The following is a 21277-nucleotide window of genomic DNA, read 5'->3' on the forward strand; positions in this document are numbered from 1 at the left end:
ACAATTAACCCCAGAGGGTTATCCACCCAGGATAACCCAAGAAAGTCAGTGTGTCATCAAGGACTTTCTAACTTATTTCCATTGGGGTCTTCAATCTTGTCCCCCAGGATGCGACCCCCACCAGTTGACTAACACCCAGGTACCTATTTGCTGCTAGGTGAACATGACAACAGGTGAAAGGAAACATGTCGAAATGTTTCCACCCGCCGGGAATCGAACCCGAGTGTGAAGCGGGAGCTTCACACTCGGAATATATATTGTGCCACCAGGCACAATATATATTGTGCATGTACTACTCTACTACTGTGCATGTATTCTTTTTGTGTGTAGGAAAATGTATATTTCATGTGGTAAATTTTTTTTTTCATACTTTTGGGTGTCTGGATTAATTTGATTTCCATTATTTCTTATGGGGAAAATTAATTCAACCTACGATCATTTCGTCTTACGATGGGCTCTCAGGAATGGATTAATATCATTGGTTGGGGGTCCACTGTATATACCAAGCAAGAGGAAATGGTTTGATATAAAGTTATTTGTATTGTGTAATTGCAGAAGTGGTCTGGTTTTGGATATAATTGTGTACACTGGCAGTAATACATTGAGAGATATCAGGAAGTTATTGTTTATCTCAGGTGATGTGGTTAGAACAACGACAGAACCATATCTTGGTAAGGGGCATATATTATATACTGATAACTGGTACACAAGCCCCTCACTCAGTGATTTCTTGCGAGTGAACATGACAGACATACGTGGCACAGCGTGTGGAAATCGTAAGCACATGCCTAGGTTTGACGCAGGCACTCACAGAGGTGAGGTGCAGGTGATGCTGCCAATGACATTATGGCATTTTGGTGGCATGACTAATGTGATGTCACATTGTTGACATAAGTTCACCAACATGAAATGGTAGGCAGTGGCAGGCAGAATAGAGAGACCAATGAACCCATTATAAAACCTGCAACTGTGATGGACTACAACCTCAATATGCACTTAGTGGACAAATGTGACATGCAGATTGGGTTTGCTGATTGTGTTTGCAAGAGTTATAAGTGGTACCTGGAGTTTACCTGGAGTTTACCTGGAGAGAGCTCTGGGGGTCAACGCTCCCATGGCCCGATTTGTGACCAGGCCTCATGGTGGATCAGGGCCTGATCAACCAGGCTGTTACTGCTGGCTGCACGCAATCCAATGTACGAACCACAGTCCAGCTGGTCAGGTACCGACTTTAGGTACGTAAAACTCTTTTTCCATCTTCTTGATATTTCCATGCTGAATGCTTATAATATGTATAAGTTGAAGACCAACAACAAACCCAAATATGGTGAATTTTGTTTGTCAGTCATCAGACAAATAATATTCAAGTACCAAGGAACAACACTTGCAATAGACCAGCGCCCACAAAATTATCAGAACATGCCCTCTTATCTGAGGCCTTGTGATCACTAGCCCATACAACTGCCTCCTACTATTTTCAAGAAAACTGCTCAGAAGAGGTGTTATGTCTGTGCACATAACACAAAATGCCCAAAAAATGCTGACACTCGTTTTATATGTGAGGAGTGTAAAATACCACTGTGCATATACAGTGGAACCTCTACTTGCGAGTTTAATCTGTTCCATGACCTTGCTTGCAACTGGATTTGCTCGTTTGCTGAGTCAATTTTCTTCATTTAAATTAATTGAAATGCAATTAATCCATTCCAGTGGAATTCTGTACTTCAATAATTTTGCTAATATCACCTCTATGGCTTATTTATCTATCTCACTTTATCTAATATGACATAACAATATAAATAACATAGAAACCTGATATATACTCTAGAATGAATACAATGTCATTATATATGTGGTGGCGGTGGCGGCCGAAGGGAGTTTGTTTGGAGACAGGACAAAATACTCCTTGAATATTTTGCTGTCATCAACTCTATGGCTTATTTATCTATCACAGTTCATCTAATATGAAATAATAAACAATATAAATAACATAGAAACCTGATATATACTCGAGAATGAATAAAATTTGTCATTATGTAACAGGTGGAGGCGGCCACAACCGCTCCCTCTTTGTTGTGGTCAACACTGCCATCTATTATTATAATTATTATTATGTAGTACGTACATTATTATTATGTATTATTATTATACGTATTATTATTATACTTATTATTATTATTATTATTATATATAGTACTATTATTATTATATGTATTATTATTATATGTATTATTATTATACATATTTTTATTATACGTATTATTACAATGTAAATAATTTGTAATTTTTATTCAAAGAAAAAATACGTATAAGATTTACTGTTTTGCCTTATTGCAATAATTGTATAAATAATGTCAACCCATTCATGACTGCATATTGGAATGGACAGTGACGTCATTTGTTTAGTCTTGAACATAGCCAAAACAATCGAACATTTCTCCTACATTGAGCTCAGTTTCAAGGTACTTTTTGTCATGAAAGCAATCTATTTCTGTAATATATCTTCCGTTCTATCAAATGAGACCAAAAAAACGAGAATACAACCATAAAAATCATACAAAAATACTGCTAAGGGGTGACTAATTGATGAGAAGTGAACTCCATTATTTATGCTTAGATTTCTTTCATTTTTGGTGTACATTAAGAAGCATCTTTCCATCATACATTGCCCAAGTTTCAATAAGATAGTCCAACAAACAAATGAGATACAATTCCCTAGATCAAGAGCAAGAGCCCCTCACCAGCGTCAAGGAACCTGCCTTGAGGTCTGCTCGCTTATGAAAATTTTGCTCACTTATGGAAGCAAAAAATCGACCCATTGACTGCTTGTAGTATTTGGAAAAACTCGCACATGGATGCACTCGGAAGTAGAGGTTCCACTGTACTCATGTTTCAAAGAATTCCACAAGCTGCAGGAGTTCTAGGAAAGTGTCCAGTGACTGTACATTTGTATATAGTATATTATAGAACAATAATAAAAAAAATTTTGTATTGTTTGTTTGTGTAAACAAGTTTTATTTGTAGATGAATGGTTCAGAGAACCGACATGTTGATAAATTAGACACATGTGCAACTCTTGGGTATCTCAATAAAGATACCCAAGAGTTGCACATGTGTCTAATTTATCAAACAAGTTTTGTAAACATATTGATGAGAATGTTTGTGCACTTGTGTTGCACACAAAGAGTGTCAATATGTATATTGCAGGCCACAGGCCACATAAGTTACCTGAAAATAAAGTAATGGAAAAAACAAGAAACCTTTGAATAAGAGTAAAAAAAAATTTGCCGGGTGAGCGGCATTCGCCGCTGTTGCCATACACTGCTCATTTTCTGCCAGTTTTATGCCTTTGTCTCAGTAAGTACTGATTGCAAAAATTTTTTTTAGGCTTAAAAGCACTCAGCAAATTAATCCTAACATTTTGGTAAGAAAAAAATCATTTTTTTTTCGAATATTTTTCGACTTAGAATAACAGTTTCAGAAATGGACTTGCAACAGTCAAAGGGTTAAGACATAAGTCTGTCATTTACTGTATTAATCTTTGCAGCTACCCAATATTATTGTCAGGTTGAAGGATGTGTTAAGGGCTCCTGCAACTTCGGCTTCAAATTTACAACGAATCTGGTCGTGGAATTTTTTTGGTACAATAAATTTCCACAAGATTTCTTCAGCTGAATACAAAGGAGGTGGCAGTAAAGATGCAAAGACGATGTACTAATCAGTCCCTCACCCTCAAAGATGTTGTTTTGAGGTGGTCATTCCCTCAGCCTAGAGAAGAGCTCTGCTCAGTAGTTTGGAACAACGTAATACCTAACTGTTGCACATACGTTTCATTTATTATGATATTTCAAAGTAGTGTTCTTTTACGAGTGAGTATTTATTCTTCACTCTTTCTCCCATATTCTTCGACTTGTTCTTATTTTCCCTTTCTCCTCAAACATTAATCTCCTCCCTTTTTCCCAGGCATGGACAAGCCAGCCAAGTATGTAAGAATGTCCTCCAACACTGACATGAAGCATGTCATCACCTTGCTCACTGATTACTGGCAGCTCCTCGACCCCCATAGACCCCAACTGGTCATCTCTGTTACAGGTGGCGCCAAGAACTTCCAGCTGGATGGCAAGAAGAAAGCGATCTTTTCCTCGGGACTCATAAAGGTGGAGTGCATCTACTTTCCCTACTTATTGAAAGTGAAGGTTATACGTAGTATACTCTTATTAAATACCGTCTACTTTCTTATAAACCTACTTTACATAGTGTTGCTTTTTTGGAAATGTGATTGAAAAAAATGCATTCAAAATTGAATATTGTGCACCATGAAGGTCTTTCCATGTGCTATTTACTTTTTGAAACCCTTGCTAAAATTCAGATTCTTCATTTCTTTTTTTCAGTACACATATAATGTAGTTTATATGTAAACATGCTAAGCACAAAAGAAAGCCACTAACATGCTGTGGCTTTCTTTTATGCTTAACTAATCCAAATGCTTAAAGACTAATTAAGAACTAGACATAGATTATTAAGTTGGAGGTATAAAATGTTCAATAAATGACTATCAGTGAATAAGCAGAAGAATAGAGAGCAACTCGAACTGTGGTCCATGCATACTGCAGGCCCAACACTGTACCCACCCAGCCACTGAGCTTACAATACATGTATATAGAGAACTCGCTGTGAAAAGTACAGTGGACCCTCGGTTTTCGGCTGGTGCGGAAATCATACAATTCGGATTTTGAGTACTTTTTTCGGTGAAATTTCCCCCGGGTTTTGTACATCTGCTCGGAAATCATTGGTACCAGACATATGTGCCTGGGCCGCTCATATGTTCGTGACTCACTCTTGGGCACATTAAATGTTTTGTTTTACATTAATATAGACATTTTCATTAATCCATCTATGATATTTTCTTTAGAACATATAAGAGTGGGTGAGATGTTATCAACAAATTTTGTTGAAAATAAGAAAAAGTTTTGGAGTGAGATTAACAAGTTAAGAAAGCCTAGAGAACAAATGGATTTGTCAGTTAAAAATAGGAGAGGAGAGTTATTAAATGGAGAGTTAGAGGTATTGGGAAGATGGAGGGAATATTTTGAGGAATTGTTAAATGTTGATGAAGATAGGGAAGCTGTGATTTCGTGTATAGGGCAAGGAGGAATAACATCTTGTAGGAGTGAGGAAGAGCCAGTTGTGAGTGTGGGGGAAGTTCGTGAGGCAGTAGGTAAAATGAAAGGGGGTAAGGCAGCCGGGATTGATGGGATAAAGATAGAAATGTTAAAAGCAGGTGGGGATATAGTTTTGGAGTGGTTGGTGCAATTATTTAATAAATGTATGGAAGAGGGTAAGGTACCTAGTGATTGGCAGAGAGCATGCATAGTTCCTTTGTATAAAGGCAAAGGGGATAAAAGAGAGTGCAAAAATTATAGGGGGATAAGTCTGTTGAGTGTACCTGGTAAAGTGTATGGTAGAGTTATAATTGAAAGAATTAAGAGTAAGACGGAGAATAGGATAGCAGATGAACAAGGAGGCTTTAGGAAAGGTAGGGGGTGTGTGGACCATGTGTTTACAGTGAAACATATAAGTGAACAGTATTTAGATAAGGCTAAAGAGGTCTTTGTGGCATTTATGGATTTGGAAAAGGCGTATGACAGGGTGGATAGGGGGGCAATGTGGCAGATGTTGCAAGTGTATGGTGTAGGAGGTAGGTTACTGAAAGCAGTGAAGAGTTTTTACGAGGATAGTGAGGCTCAAGTTAGAGTATGTAGGAAAGAGGGAAATTTTTTCCCAGTAAAAGTAGGCCTTAGACAAGGATGTGTGATGTCACCGTGGTTGTTTAATATATTTATAGATGGGGTTGTAAGAGAAGTAAATGCGAGGGTCTTGGCAAGAGGCGTGGAGTTAAAAGATAAAGAATCACACACAAAGTGGGAGTTGTCACAACTGCTCTTTGCTGATGACACTGTGCTTTTGGGAGATTCTGAAGAGAAGCTGCAGAGATTGGTGGATGAATTTAGTAGGGTGTGCAAAAGAAGAAAATTAAAGGTGAATACAGGAAAGAGTAAGGTTATGAGGATAACAAAAAGATTAGGTGATGAAAGATTGAATATCAGATTGGAGGGAGAGAGTATGGAGGAGGTGAACGTATTCAGATATTTGGGAGTGGACGTGTCAGCGGATGGGTCTATGAAAGATGAGGTGAATCATAGAATTGATGAGGGAAAAAGAGTGAGTGGTGCACTTAGGAGTCTGTGGAGACAAAGAACTTTGTCCTTAGAGGCAAAGAGGGGAATGTATGAGAGTATAGTTTTACCAACGCTCTTATATGGGTGTGAAGCGTGGGTGATGAATGTTGCAGCGAGGAGAAGGCTGGAGGCAGTGGAGATGTCATGTCTGAGGGCAATGTGTGGTGTGAATATAATGCAGAGAATTCGTAGTTTGGAAGTTAGGAGGAGGTGCGGGATTACCAAAACTGTTATCCAGAGGGCTGAGGAAGGGTTGTTGAGGTGGTTCGGACATGTAGAGAGAATGGAGCAAAACAGAATGACTTCAAGAGTGTATCAGTCTGTAGTGGAAGGAAGGCGGGGTAGGGGTCGGCCTAGGAAGGGTTGGAGGGAGGGGGTAAAGGAGGTTTTGTGTGCGAGGGGCTTGGACTTCCAGCAGGCATGCGTGAGCGTGTTTGATAGGAGTGAATGGAGACAAATGGTTTTTAATACTTGACGTGCTGTTGGAGTGTGAGCAAAGTAACATTTATGAAGGGATTCAGGGAAACCGGCAGGCCGGACTTGAGTCCTGGAGATGGGAAGTACAGTGCCTGCACTCTGAAGGAGGGGTGTTAATGTTGCAGTTTGGAAACTGTAGTGTAAAGCACCCTTCTGGCAAGACAGTGATGGAGTGAATGATGGTGAAAGTTTTTCTTTTTCGGGCCACCCTGCCTTGGTGGGAATCGGCCAGTGTGATAATAAAAAATAATAATAATAATATAAGAAACATGTTACATAACATATAAATATGCAATGTTTATATTCTCTGTATGTTTAATAATAATCACTCTTGGGCATATTAACTGTCTTATTTTAGGTCAATATAGACATTTTCATTCATCCATCTATAATATTTTCTTCAAAATTATAAGAAACACATTGCATAGCATATAAACATGCAATGTTTATATGCGATGGAGGGTAAACATTACGTTTTCTCTGGTCCAGCATTAGAGAAAACTGTATGAATCTGCGTTGGCCTGGTAACTGCCCTTAATACATAAGCTTTTGTTTACAATTCTCAGCATAAACTTTTCATTACTTCTCCCTGTGTTTATGATGGCATCTAAAGGTAGTTGTTACAGACAATTAAACTCAGTGAACATGGTATGTCAATGGTAATAATATGGCTCTGGGCCACAGTGTATGTAGCTGGTAGATATGGGTTGGATGTGAGTGGCCAGGATGTGGATGAGTTAGTGGACAACCACAAGGAAGAGCTAACACGAGTCTTCAATAAAGGTATGAAATGTTCATTTATCATTAAAATTAATCATTTATATTTCTTATTGTTTTCTGTATGTAAAAACTATAGTTTTTTTTTTTTTTAACAGTCGGCTGTCTCCCAGCGAGGCAGGGTGACCCAAAAAGAAAATATTTTCATCATTCAACACTTTCATCTCTTTCTTTCTTTCTTTCAACACACCGGCTGTCTCCCAGCGAGGCAGGGTGACCCAAAAAGAAAATATTTTCATCATTCAACACTTTCATCTCACTCACACATAATCACTGTTTTTGCAGAGGTGCCCAGAATACAACAGTTTAGAAGCATATACGTATAAAGATACACAACATATCCCTCCAAACTGCCAATATCCCGAACCCCTCCTTTAAAGTGCAGGCATTGTACATGTACTTCCCATTTCCAGGACTCAAGTCTGGCTATATAAAAATAACCGGTTTCTCTGAATCCCTTCACTATATATTACCTTGCTCACACTCCAACAGTTCGTCAGGTCCCAAATACCATTTGTCTCCATTTACTCCTATCGAACACGCTCATGTACGCTTGCTGAAAGTCCAAGCCCCTTGCCCACAAAACCTCCTTTACCCCCTCCTCTATAAAATGTATTTTTTGTTAATATTTTTGGGTGTCTGGAACAGATGAATTGAATTTACATTATTTCTTATGGGAAATATTACTTAGGTTTTCAGCCATTTCAGATTTCGGCCAACCTTCTGGAATGGATTAATTACAAAAACTGGGGATCTACTGTACCATATTTTCCAGCATATAAAGCGGACGACAGAAGTATCATAATGGTACATCAGTAATCATATTCAAGAGCTAATTACTCTCTTATTTTATGCTGAAGTGTAACCCAAAGGCTACCCTTCACCCTGACCTTGAGCATATAAGGTGCTGGCTGTTTTTCCACGCCTTTTTCTGGGGAAGAAAGTGTGCCCCATATGCCGGAAAATATTGTAAGTTTATTTAGGCACAGGTACACATAAGTACAATTATCATACATAGTAACAAATATTATCCATGGGGAAGTGGAACAGAATTCTTCCTCCGTAAGCCGTGCGTGTCGTAAGAGACAACTAAAATGCCGAGAGCAAGGGGCTAGTAACCCCTTCTCCTGTATATATTACTAAATTTAAAAGGAGAAACTTTTGTTTTTCCTTTTGGGGCACCCCGCCTCGGTGGAATACGGCTGGTACGTTGAAAGAAAGAAAGAAGTAACATATATACAAGTTACCCACCAGGATAACCCACTGAGGTCGTCCAGTGCTGCGAGGAAGACGTTGATCTGTCTCATGGATATAATTCAGTGTAATATCCAGGGGACTAAGTTGTGTGTTTCTCCAGGGGACTGAGTTCTGTGTTTCTCCAGGGGACTGAGTTCTGTGTTTCTCCAGGGGACTGAGTTCTGTGTTTCTCCAGGGGACTGAGTTCTGTGTTTCTCCAGGGGACTGAGTTCTGTGTTTCTCCAGGGGCCTGAGTTCTGTGTTTCTCCAGGGGACTGAGTTCTGTGTTTCTCCAGGGTCCTGAGTTCTGTGTTTCTCCAGGTCATTTCTGTTATTATTGGTTTCAACATTTTTTTTTTTTTTTTTGTAATTAATTTCTCACAACTGTAGCTTGTTCTACTAACATGCTGATGGATCCTCAACCCATTATGTGGTTCTGTAATTCATACTGTTAGAGGATGGGTATCGGATGAATGCTGTCAATAGGATGGTTATGGGATGACTACTGTCCACAGGATGGGTATGGGATGACTACTGTCCACAGGATGGGTATGGGATGACTACTGTCCACAGGATGGGTATGGGATGACTACTGTCCACAGGATGGGTATGGAGTGACTGTCTACAGTATGGGTATGTGATGACTACTGTCCACAGGATGGGTATGGGGTTACTGTCTACAGGATGGGTATGAGGTGACTGTCTACAGGATTGGTATGAAATGACTACTGTCCACAGGATGGGTATGGAGTGACTGTCTACAGGATGGGTATGGGATGACTACTGTCCACAGGATGGGTATGGAGTGACTGTCTACAGGATGGGTATGGAGTGACTGTCTACAGGATGGGTATGGGATGACTACTGTCCACAGGATGGGTATAGGGTTATTGTCTACAGGATGGTTATTGGTGACTGTTTACAGGGTGGGTATGGAGTGACTGTCTACAGGATGGGTATGGGATGACTACTGTCCACAGGATGGGTATAGGGTTATTGTCTACAGGATGGCTATGGGGTGACTTTCTACAGGATGGGTATGGAGTGACTGTCTACAGGATGGGTATGGGGTGACTGTCTACAGGATGGGTATTGGGTGACCACTATCTACAGGGTAGGTATAGGGTGACTACTGTCTACAGAATGGATATGGGGTGACTGTCCACAAGATGGGTATAGGGTGACTATCTACAGGATGGGTATGGGGTGACTGTCTACAGGATGGGTATGGGATGTCTGCTGTTTGCAGGATGGGTATGGGGTGACTGTCTATGGGATGGGTATGAGGTGACTGTCTACAGGATGGGTATGAGGTGACTACTGTCCACAGAATAGGGACAGTAGTCACCTCATACCCATGGAGTGACCACTATCTACATGATGGGTATGGGGTGACCACTTCAGCAGACAAAACAAGCCATAGCACTTACCAGTTGATCTACGGTTATGAGGTAAATACAGCGTCTCCTCACTAAGCAACGTACTTGTTTACCAATGACTCAGACTTACGACGGGTTCTCTGACCAGTATGCATACCTAAATAATGTATATTAGAGCTGTTTTCCTCTGTTCTGTTTATTACTGTGTTCAGTAAACTACTGTATAAACATTTAAAAATATGCCAGAAACGTTATAAATGGTACAAACCCACTACCATTATAGTATACTCCTCACTTAGCGACAAATTTGTTTTCCAATGTGGTCTTGGGAATGGAACTTTGTCACTGAGGAGAGGTTGTGTTGCTGTTGAAAATTAAACAAGAATGCAAGTGTACCAACAGTGCTTCTCTTGCCACTAGTAAGATCTTGTATGAAGTTCCTCTCTACACAAGCTTACCTTGCTAGTATGGAAGGTTAGGTTTCAGACCACCACTGTAAAGCAAATATCACCTTAAAGCTAATATTGCCTTAAATCAATTGATGCCTTAAAGTAAATATTGCATGAAAGCGAATCACAGCCATTTTTTCACTTGCCAGTGCATATAAAAGCCTAAACACACGTTTACACGATCAGTTATCAAATTAAAAAAGTCAGTATACAGTAGGACCCCGCTTTACGGTGTTTCACCTTATGTCGTTCCTCTAATACGGCGATGTCAAATTATGACCAAAATTTACTATACGGCAAGCTTTCAAATATGGCGCCCCCCACCTGGTTTGTTTACATTCTCTGTGACCACTTCTATTATGTCAGGAAACTTTCCAAAATTTCAAGTGTTTTAAAGTTACTGCATATTTTATATGTACTCTGATAATTATACTTATGTGTACCTGTACCTAAATATACTTACACACTGTGCTGGTGTGCAGGTACACATTAAAATCGCTAAGTCTCTCTCTACTCATGACGCCAATACTATGTAATAATAATCACTCTTGGGCACACTAAATGTCTTATTTTACATTAATACATGTATAGGCATTTTCATTAATCCATCTATGATATTTTCCTCAAAATTATATATGAAACCCGTTACATAGCATATAAACATGATACATACACTCACAGAATAAAAATTGACGTAAATATGAGATTTGTTTACAAAGCAACTGTGTAGGTAGTGTCGGAAGAATTACGTTTTCTCAACTGGGGGATAACTGTAGAAAAATATTATTTTCGTATGCCTTTACTCTATATATTCATGACCCTTGTGGGTTTAGTGCTTTTTATAATAATAATAATAATACAGTGGACCCCCGCATAACGATGGCATCACATAGCGATTATTCCGCATACCGCTTACTTTAATCGCAAAATTTTTGCCGCGCATACCGATTAAAAACCCGCTCACCGATTTTCGTCCGAGACGCGTCCAATGTGCGCCCTCAGCCAGCCTCACATGTGCCGCCCGTGCCATTGTTTACCAGCCAGCCTCCGCGGTAACATCCAAGCATACACTCGGAATATTTCGTATTATTACAGTGTTTTCGGTGCTGTTTCTGGAAAATAAGTGACCATGGGCCCCAAGAAAGCTTCTAGTGCCAACCGTACACCAATAAGGGTAAGAATACCCATTGAAATGAAGAAAGAGATCATTGATAAGTATGAAAGTGGAGTGCGTATCGCCGACCTAGTCAAGTTGTACAAGAAACCCCAATCAACCATCGCTACTATTGTGGGCACCAAAAAGACAATCAAGGAAGCTGTTCTTGCCAAAGGTTTAACTGTGTTTTCGAAACAAAGATCGCAAGTGATGGAAGATGTTGAGAGACTCTTATTGGTGTGGATAAATGAAAAACAGATAGCAGGAGATAGCGTCTCTCAAGCGATCATATGTGAAAAGGCTAGGAAGTTGCATGACGATTTAATTAAAAAAATGCCTGCAACTAGTGATGATGTGAGTGAATTTAAGGCCAGCAAAGGTTGGTTTGAGAGATTTAAGAAGCGTAGTGGCATCCATAGTGTGATAAGGCATGGTGAGGCTGCCAGTTCGGACCACAAAGCGGCTGAAAAATATGTGCAGGAATTCAAGGAGTACATAGAAACTGAAGGACTGAAACCTGAACAAGTGTTTAATTGTGATGAAACAGGCCTGTTCTGGAAGAAAATGCCAAGCAGGACCTACATTACTCAGGAGGAAAAGGCACTCCCAGGACATAAGCCTATGAAAGACAGGCTTACTTTGTTGATGTGTGCCAATGCTAGTGGTGATTGCAAAGTGAAGCCTTTATTAGTGTATCACTCTGAAACTCCCAGAGCGTTCAGGCAAAAGAATGTCCTCAAGGATAATTTGTGTGTGCTGTGGAGGGCAAACAGTAAGGCATGGGTCACTAGGGAATTTTTCTATAACTGGTTACACCATGCATTTGCCCCCAATGTGAAAGATTACCTAACTGAAAAGAAATTAGACCTTAAGTGCCTCCTGGTGTTAGACAATGCCCCTGGTCATCCTACAGACGTGGCAGAGCGACTTTATGGGGACATGAGCTTCATTAAGGTGAAGTTTTTGCCTCCTAATACCACTCCTCTCCTGCAGCCCATGGACCAGCAGGTTATTTCCAACTTCAAGAAACTGTACACAAAAGCTCTGTTTGAAAGGTGCTTTGTAGTGACCTCAGAAACTCAACTGACTCTAAGAGAGTTTTGGAGAGATCACTTTAATATCCTCAATTGTGTAAACCTTATAGGTAAGGCTTGGGAGGGAGTGACTAAGAGGACCTTGAACTCTGCTTGGAAGAAACTGTGGCCAGAATGTGTAGACAAAAGGGATTTTGAAGGGTTTGAGGCTAACCCTGAGAATCCTGTGCCAGTTGAGGAATCCATTGTGGCATTGGGAAAGTCCTTGGGGTTGGAGGTTAGTGGGGAGGATGTGGAAGAGTTGGTGGAGGAGGACAATGAAGAACTAACCACTGATGAGCTGATAGATCAACTTCAAGAGCAAGAGGCCAGACCTGGGGAAACTGGTTCAGAGGAGGGGAGAGAGAAATTGAAGAAGTTGCCTACTACAAAGATAAAGGAAATCTGTGCAAAGTGGCTTGAAGTGCAAACCTTCATGGATGAAAATCACCCTCACACAGCTATTGCAAGCCGTGCTGGTGATTATTACACTGACAATGTTGTGAAACACTTTAGGCAAGTCATAAAGGAACGAGAGGTACAGGCCACTATGGACAGATATCTTGTGCGAAAGAAGTCCAGTGACTCTGAAGCTGGCCCTAGTGGCATTAAAAGAAGAAGGGAAGTAACCCCAGAAAAGGACTTGCTACCTCAAGTCCTAATGGAAGGGGATTCCCCTTCTAAACACTAACACTCTCTCTCCCCTCCTCCCATCCCATCAATCATCACCAGATCTTCAATAAAAGTAAGTGTCATGTAATTGTGCATGCCTTTTTCAGTTTGTGTGTATTAAAATTAACATTTCATGTGGTAAAAAAATTTTTTTTTCATACTTTTGGGTGTCTTGCACGGATTAATTTTATTTCCATTATTTCTTATGGGGAAAATTCATTCGCATAACGATTATTTCGCATAACGATGAGCCCTCTTGCACGGATTAAAATCGTTAACCGGGGGTCCACTGTATTATTACTTAATATTATATCTTCATTCACTCTAAAAATGGTGTGTTGCTGTTTGTTTATTCTGAACTAACTTGTACAACTTGTACACAATGTAAGAGTATTTGTATTGTGAGGTAATTATTATAATAAAAAAATATTGAGATAAATGTTTTACAAACTCTTACAAACGTACGTGAATGAACTAAAAGTAGACATATTAATACGCATTTATTTTGCCTGACCAAGTGATCGTCCACTACCTGTTCAGTTTGTGTTCTTACATTGTCTCAACTCTGTATCTCGTTCTCTCTCTCGTTTACTCTTTCGTTAACTAGTTGGCTCTCATTGACGATGGCGTCTAAGGTTAGCTGTGATAAAAAGAGAAGTCGTAAGCCTCTTGCTTTAAGTGCCAAGTTAGAGGATGATGGTGTGCCATTCTGATTTTATTCAATAAACACCCTGCCACTCACCTCTCACACATTAATATTAATATTTTAAGGTAAGTAATAAGTGTACTCTGTGTGTATCTTACCTTTTATTGTGTTTTTAATGCCTATTTCTATTGCTAACTTAATATAAGTTAGTGTAAACTTGTTGTCTGGCATTTATTGCATATTTTATGTGTGCTCTGATAATAATACTTGTGGAGCTGTGTGGTAGCCGGGTGGAGGGACAACATTACGTTTTCTCTGCTCAGCCATCAGAGAAAACGTGTATGAATCTGCGTTTGGCCCAGCCACTCCCCCACTCCGCTTTTGTTTACAATTTTCGGCATGAATTATTCATTACTTCTCCCTTCGTTTATGATGGCATCTAAAGGTAGTTGTTAGAAATGATTAAATTCAGTGAACAAGGCATGTCGATGTTAATAATATGGCTCTGGGCCACAGTGTAGGTAGCCGGTAGGTGTAGCCCAGGCTACACCTACCGGCTACCTACACTGACTTTATACAAATAAATACTACTCACCTCTCTTCCTATATTAAGACTACACATATTTTAAGGTAAATAATGAGTGTACTGTATGTGCATTTTACCTCTCTGGGATGTTTTAAATATTGTATATTAAGTATGAGACTGGGAGCCAGGGCTATCTACACCTGACTTCCTACAAATAAGTACTACTCGCCTCTCTCCCTACATTAAGATTACAAATACTTTAATATAAGTAACGAATGTACTGTGAATGTATTTTACTTTGTTTTTAATGCCTAGTTCTATTACTAACTTAATATAATTTAATGTAAACTTGTTGTCTGGCATTTATATGCATTTATAAATGGAAAAAAATGGCGTTCTGCCTTCTGGCGATGTCTGCTTTCCGGCAACAGCCTGGAACCTAACCCGCCATATAAGTGGGGCCCTACTGTACATGTACACTAGTACGCCTAAATTCTAGCACCCTCAAATCTAGTGGGAGAAAGCTGGTAGGCCTCCATATGAAAGAATGGGTCTATGTGGTCAGTGTGCATGGTTTAAAAAAAATCCTGCAGCACACAGTGCATAATGAGAAAAAAAAAAACTTTTACCGTTTTTTTGGAATAAAACAACGACTTTGCACTGTATTTTCGTATGGTATTTATTGTTGTATTCTAGTTTTCTTGGTCTCATTTTATAGAATGGAAGGCATACCATAGAAATTGAGATGATTTTGACTGGTTTTACAATGAAAAGTACCTTGAAATTGAGCTCAAAGTAGCAGAAATGTTCGATTTTTACCAAAGTTCAATAGTAAACAAATCATGCCAAGCGTCCAATACACGTCAACTGGTGAGTCTAATATTTTTTTGCAAGTGCGCCAATATGATTCATACCATTTTTTACACTAATGCAGTAGTCTGCATTAAAGTAAATCTATTTTTTGTGAGAATAAAAATTCAAAGTGGAAAGCAAAAGAATGTAAGAAGGGCCTTGAGATGTGTGACTAATGAACAGAGGAAATGTCATTTTAGTGCCAGGAATGTATTTCTTGTTTGTTCTGGACCCTATTCGGAAATTGGCATCTTTTGAAATTTGTGTGAAATTGGCAAAATTCTGACCACTGTACTGGATAGTTGAAATTGGTAAATGGGTGGTTTCCTGCACTCATTCAATAGAAAAAATGGAGTTCTAGCAAAATATTCATGTTTTTTGTCGACTAGTACAGTAGAACTGGCCGAAAATGGGGCTCAAAGTTGGCAAAATCGCCGATCCGTAAACATCGCCGAGACCGCTAACTTCGCGAGAGCATAATTCCGTAAGTTTTCCATCAAATTTCATATTTTTGGTGTCATTATGATCGGGAAAAGATTATCTTTTCATGAGATTTTTTTTTTTTTTTTTTTTTTTTTTAAATTTGGCCGACCCTGAGAACGAGCCTCGGAGAGGGCCTGTCGACCCTCAAAGGGTTAATCTCAGTAAAGCCATGTAGCATGAGCTAATAGAGTATTCAGTTCTCTTGTATTTATTGTAAACTCCTAAATTTACAATTACACTCACCTAAATGACCATATTTACAAAATTACTCATACTTTACTGTCAAAACCCCAAATCCTAAAGTGTCTCCTGGTGTCAAAAAATATTAAAAAAAAAAAAAAACAATTATTTTTTCTTAGGAAAATGTTAAAATTATTTTTCTGATTGTTTTAATCCAAAAAAAAAATTTTGCCATCAGTACCTCCCAAGATACAGAGGAGTGAAGTTGGCAGAAAATGAGCCATGTATGGCAACAGCGGTGACTGCCGCTCACCCGGTAAACTTTGGTTTACTTGTATTCGAAGGTTTCTTGTTTTTTTCACTATTTTATTTTTTCACATAACTTATGTGGCCTGTGAGACCAATGTAAGGTGCAATGTACATATATACACTCGTTGTATACAACACAATAAGCACACAAACATAATTATCAATATATTGTTTGTAAAACTTGTTTACATAACACAAAAAATTGTTTATTACTATTGTTCTATAATATATATACAAATGTACAGTCCCTGGACATGTTCCTAGAAGTTCTGCAGCTTGTGGAACTCTTTGAAACATGTTGTCATACACAATAGTGTTTTACACTCCTTATACATAAAACGAGTGTGTCTCTTTCATCATCATTCAACACTTTCACCTCACTCACACATAATCACTATTTTTGCAGATGTGCTCAAACACAACAGTTTAGAAGCATATACGTATAAAGATACACAACATATCCCTCCAACATACCGCCTCCTCGCTGCTGCATTCACAACCCAAGCTTCACACCCATATAAGAGTGTTGGTAGTTTTTTTTTTTTTCCAACAGGTCGGCCGTTTCCCACCGAGGCAGGGTGACCCAAAGAGAAAGAAAATCCCCAAAAAGAAAATACTTTCATCATTCAACACTTTCACCTCACTCACACATAATCACTGTTTTTGCAGAGGTGCCCAGGATACAACAATTTAGAAGTATATACGTATAAAACTACACAATATATCTCTCCAAACTGCCAATATCTCAAACCCCTCCTTTAGAGTGCAGGCATTGTACTTCCCATTTCCAGGACTCAAGTCCGGTTATATAAAATAACCGGTTTCCCTGAATCCCTTCACTAAATATTACCCTGCTCACACTCCAACAGATTGTCAGGTCCCAAATACCATTTGTCTCCATTCCCTCCTATCTAACATGCTCACACACGCTTCCTGGAAGTCCAAACCCCCTCGCCCACAACACCTCCTTTACCCCCTCCCTCCAACCTTTATGAGGGTGACCCCTACCCCACCTTCCTTCCTCTACAGATTTATACGCTCTCCATGTCATTCTACTTTGATCCATTCTCTCTAAATGACCAAACCACCTCAACAAACCCTTTTCAGCCCTCTGACTAATACTTTTATTAACTCCACACCTTCTCCTAATTTCCACACTCCGAATTTTCTGCATAATATTTACACCACACATTGCTCTTAGACAGGACATCTCCACTGCCTCCAACCACCTTGCTGCAGTATTTACAACCCAAGCTTCACACCCATATAAGAGTGTTGGTACTGCTATACTTTCATACATTCCCTTCTTTGCTTCCATAGATAACATTTTTTGCCTCCACATATACCTCAATGCACCACTCACCTTTTTGCCTTCATCAATTCTATGATTAATCTCATCCTTCATAAATCCATCCGCTGACACGTCAACTCCCAAATATATGAAAACATTCACTTTTTCCATACTCCTCCTCCCCAATTTGATATCCAATTTTTCTTTTTCTAAATCATTTGATACTCTCATCACCTTACTCTTTTCTATGTTCACTTTCAACTTTCTACCTTTACACACATTCCCAAATTCGTCCACTAACCTTTGCAATTTTTCTTTAGAATCTCCCATAAGCACAGTATCATCAGCAAAAATTAACTGTCACTTCCCATTTTGTATTTAATTCCACATAATTTAATCCCACCCATCTCCTGAACACCCTAGCATTTACTTCTTTTACAACCCCATCTATAAATATATTAACCCTTTGACTGTCGCGGTCGTATATGTACGTCATAGGAGATACTGTGTTTGACGTATCTATACGCATAAATTCTAGCGGCTTCAAATCAAGCAGGAGAAAGCTGGTAGGCCCACATGTGAGAGAATGGGTCTCCATGGTCAGTGTGCACCATATAAAAAAAATCGGGGAGCCAGTGGTGCATTGTGGGAATACCATTTCAGTCGTCCTTTTTCAGCATGTCTAGCGGTAAGAAATATGTGACTTCCCTTCAAATCTGGGACTCTTCTCTTCCCAAGTGATGCTCTAACACGATGGAAGTGTCAATGAAGATCAATTTCATGATTTCGAGGAGTTTGAGACCAAAAGCAATGGAGGAGGAGGAGGAGGAGGAAGAGGAGGAGGAGGAAGAGGAGGAAGAGGAGGAGGAAGAAGAGGAGGAGGAAGAAGAGGAGGAGGAAGGAAGGAGGAAGAGGAAGGAAGGAGGGAGGAGGAGGAAGGAGGGAGGAGGAAGAAGGAGGGAGGAGGTGGGAGGGAGGAGGAGGAAGGAGGGAGGGAGGAAGAAGGAGGGAGGAGGAGGAAGGAGGGAGGGAGGAAGAAGGAGGGAGGAGGAGGAAGGAGGGAGGGAGGAGGAGGGAGGGAGGAGGAGGGAGCGAGGAGGAGGAAGGTGGAAGGAGGAGGAGGAAGAAGAAGAAGAAGAAGAAGAAGAAGAAGAAGAAGAAGAAGAAGAAGAAGAATACCTAAAACCTAATAATAATAATATGTAATAATATGTTCCCTTGAGGCATGAAAACAGTTCACCCCATGACAGTGACAAGATAAGGGGAGATAACATCTGATAAGAGCTGACCTTTGATGAGCGTAAACGAGGGTGGAGGGAGGGGGGCAGCTGTCCATCTGTCAAGAGCGAGGAGGAGGAGGAGGAGGAGGAGGAGGAGGAGGAAGAGGAGGAGGAGGAGGAAGAGGAGGAGGAGGAGGAAGAGGAGGAGGAGGAAGAGGAGGAGGAGGAGGAAGAGGAGGAGGAGGAGGAAGAGGAGGAGGAGGAGGAAGAGGAGGAGGAGGAGGAAGAGGAGGAGGAGGAGGAAGAGGAGGAGGAGGAGGAAGAGGAGGAGGAGGAGGAAGAGGAGGAGGAGGAGGAAGAGGAGGAGGAGGAGGAAGAGGAGGAGGAGGAGGAGGAAGAGGAGGAGGAAGAGGAGGAGGAAGAGGAGGAGGAAGAGGAGGAGGAGGAAGAGGAGGAGGAAGAGGAGGAGGAAGAGGAGGAGGAAGAGGAGGAGGAAGAGGAGGAGGAAGAGGAGGAGGAAGAGGAGGAGGAAGAGGAGGAGGAAGAGGAGGAGGAAGAGGAGGAGGAGGAGGAGGAGGAGGAGGAGGAGGAAGAGGAGGAGGAAGAGGAGGAGGAAGAGGAGGAGGAAGAGGAGGAGGAAGAGGAGGAGGAAGAGGAGGAGGAAGAGGAGGAAGAGGAGGAGGAAGAGGAGGAGGAAGAGGAGGAGGAGGAGGAGGAGGAGGAGGAGGAGGAAGAAGAAGAGGAAGAAGAAGAGGAAGAAGAAGAGGAAGAAGAAGAGGAAGAAGAACAGGAGGAGGAGGAGGAGGAACATTTGTCTGTCTGTCTATTTGTCTGTCTGCCAAACTCCCTGTCTATCCGTCTAGCTCTGTCTCAGAGAGAGCCACAAGACAGTGTCATCATCACCTTTACTCACATCTTCAAGCAGAGTATAGCACTTTGTCTGGATTTTTTGGGTTATCCTAGGTAATTTACACTATGTATAGTTGTATTTATGTGTACCTGTGAGACAGAGATAGACAGAGAGAGAGAAAGAGAGACAGATTGAAAGAGATAGAATGAGGGAGAAAGATAATTAGATAGAATGGAGGGGGAAGCAGCATCGGACCCCATTGTTTTGACAGGCGGTAGGGGCAGTGACTAATGAGACAATATGTCATTTTGACAGCTGCCGACTCCTAACTCAAAACAATTATAAGCCACACACTCGCACACAAGACAAGCTTGCTGAAGGGTGATAATAGCAGTTTTATGAAAGTATCTAGTGACTATATATGTGTATATATATTATAGAAACCAGAAGCAAGAAGGGAAGGCAGGAATGAAGGAAGGACTAGATGAAAGGAAGGAAAAAAGTAATGAAGGACAGATGAAGGAATGTAGGAAGAGAGGTGGAATGCCCTCCAGGTAGCCTCCAGGAAGGAAAGGAATGAAGGAAATTAGGAAGGAAGGATGACACACGACCATTTACCTAGGATAGCTACATAACACAACTGCCTGCTAATACTTTGAAGAAAACTGCTCAGACGAGGTGTTTTGTCTTTGCACATAAAAAAAAAATCAACAAAAATGCACACACACTGATTTTATGTGTGAGTGTAAAACACCATTGTGTATGACACCATGTTTTATGTGTGAGAGTGTAAAACACCACTGTGTATGACACCATGTTTTATGTGTGAGGAGTGTAAAACACCATTGTGTATGACACCATGTTTTATGTGTGAGAGTGTAAAACACCACTGTGTATGACACCATGTTTTATGTGTGAGGAGTGTAAAACACCACTGTGTATGACACCATGTTTTATGTGTAAGAGCGTAAAACACCACTGTGTATGACACCATGTTTTATGTGTGAGGAGTGTAAAACACCATTGTGTATGACACCATGTTTTATGTGTGAGAGTGTAAAACACCACTGTGTATGACACCATGTTTTATGTGTAAGAGTGTAAAACACCACTGTGTATGACACCATGTTTCACAGAGTTCCACAAGCTACAGAACTTCTAGGAGTATGTTCAGTGACTGTATATTGGTATATATATTATAGAACAATAGTAATAAAAAATTTTTTGTATTGTTTGTTTTTGTAAACAAGTTTTGTAAACAATATATTGATAATTATGTTTGTGTGCTTATTGTGTTGTATACAACGAGTGTATATATGTACATTGCACCTTACTTTGGTCTCACAGGCCACATAAGTTATGTGAAAAAATAAAATAGTGAAAAAAACAACAAACCTTCAAATACAAGTAAACCAAAGTTTACCGGGTGAGCGGCAGTCGCCGCTGTTGCCATACGCGGCTC

At 40.2% G+C, this 21277-nt stretch overlaps 1 protein-coding gene across 1 annotated transcript in view; it reads left to right on the forward strand.

Annotated features, from left to right (window-relative positions):
- The window catches only part of LOC128687209 (uncharacterized), a 273243-nt gene that overhangs the window by 68068 nt on the left and 183898 nt on the right, over window positions 1–21277 (forward strand). Inside the window, exon 6 of the mRNA XM_070098518.1 lies at window positions 3964–4157. Coding sequence (XP_069954619.1) covers window positions 3964–4157 — 194 coding nt within the window. The remainder of the gene's footprint in view (window positions 1–3963; window positions 4158–21277) is intronic.

The sequence above is a fragment of the Cherax quadricarinatus genome, chromosome 62 (genome assembly GCF_038502225.1).
Source record: "Cherax quadricarinatus isolate ZL_2023a chromosome 62, ASM3850222v1, whole genome shotgun sequence".
NCBI lineage: Eukaryota > Metazoa > Arthropoda > Malacostraca > Decapoda > Parastacidae > Cherax > Cherax quadricarinatus.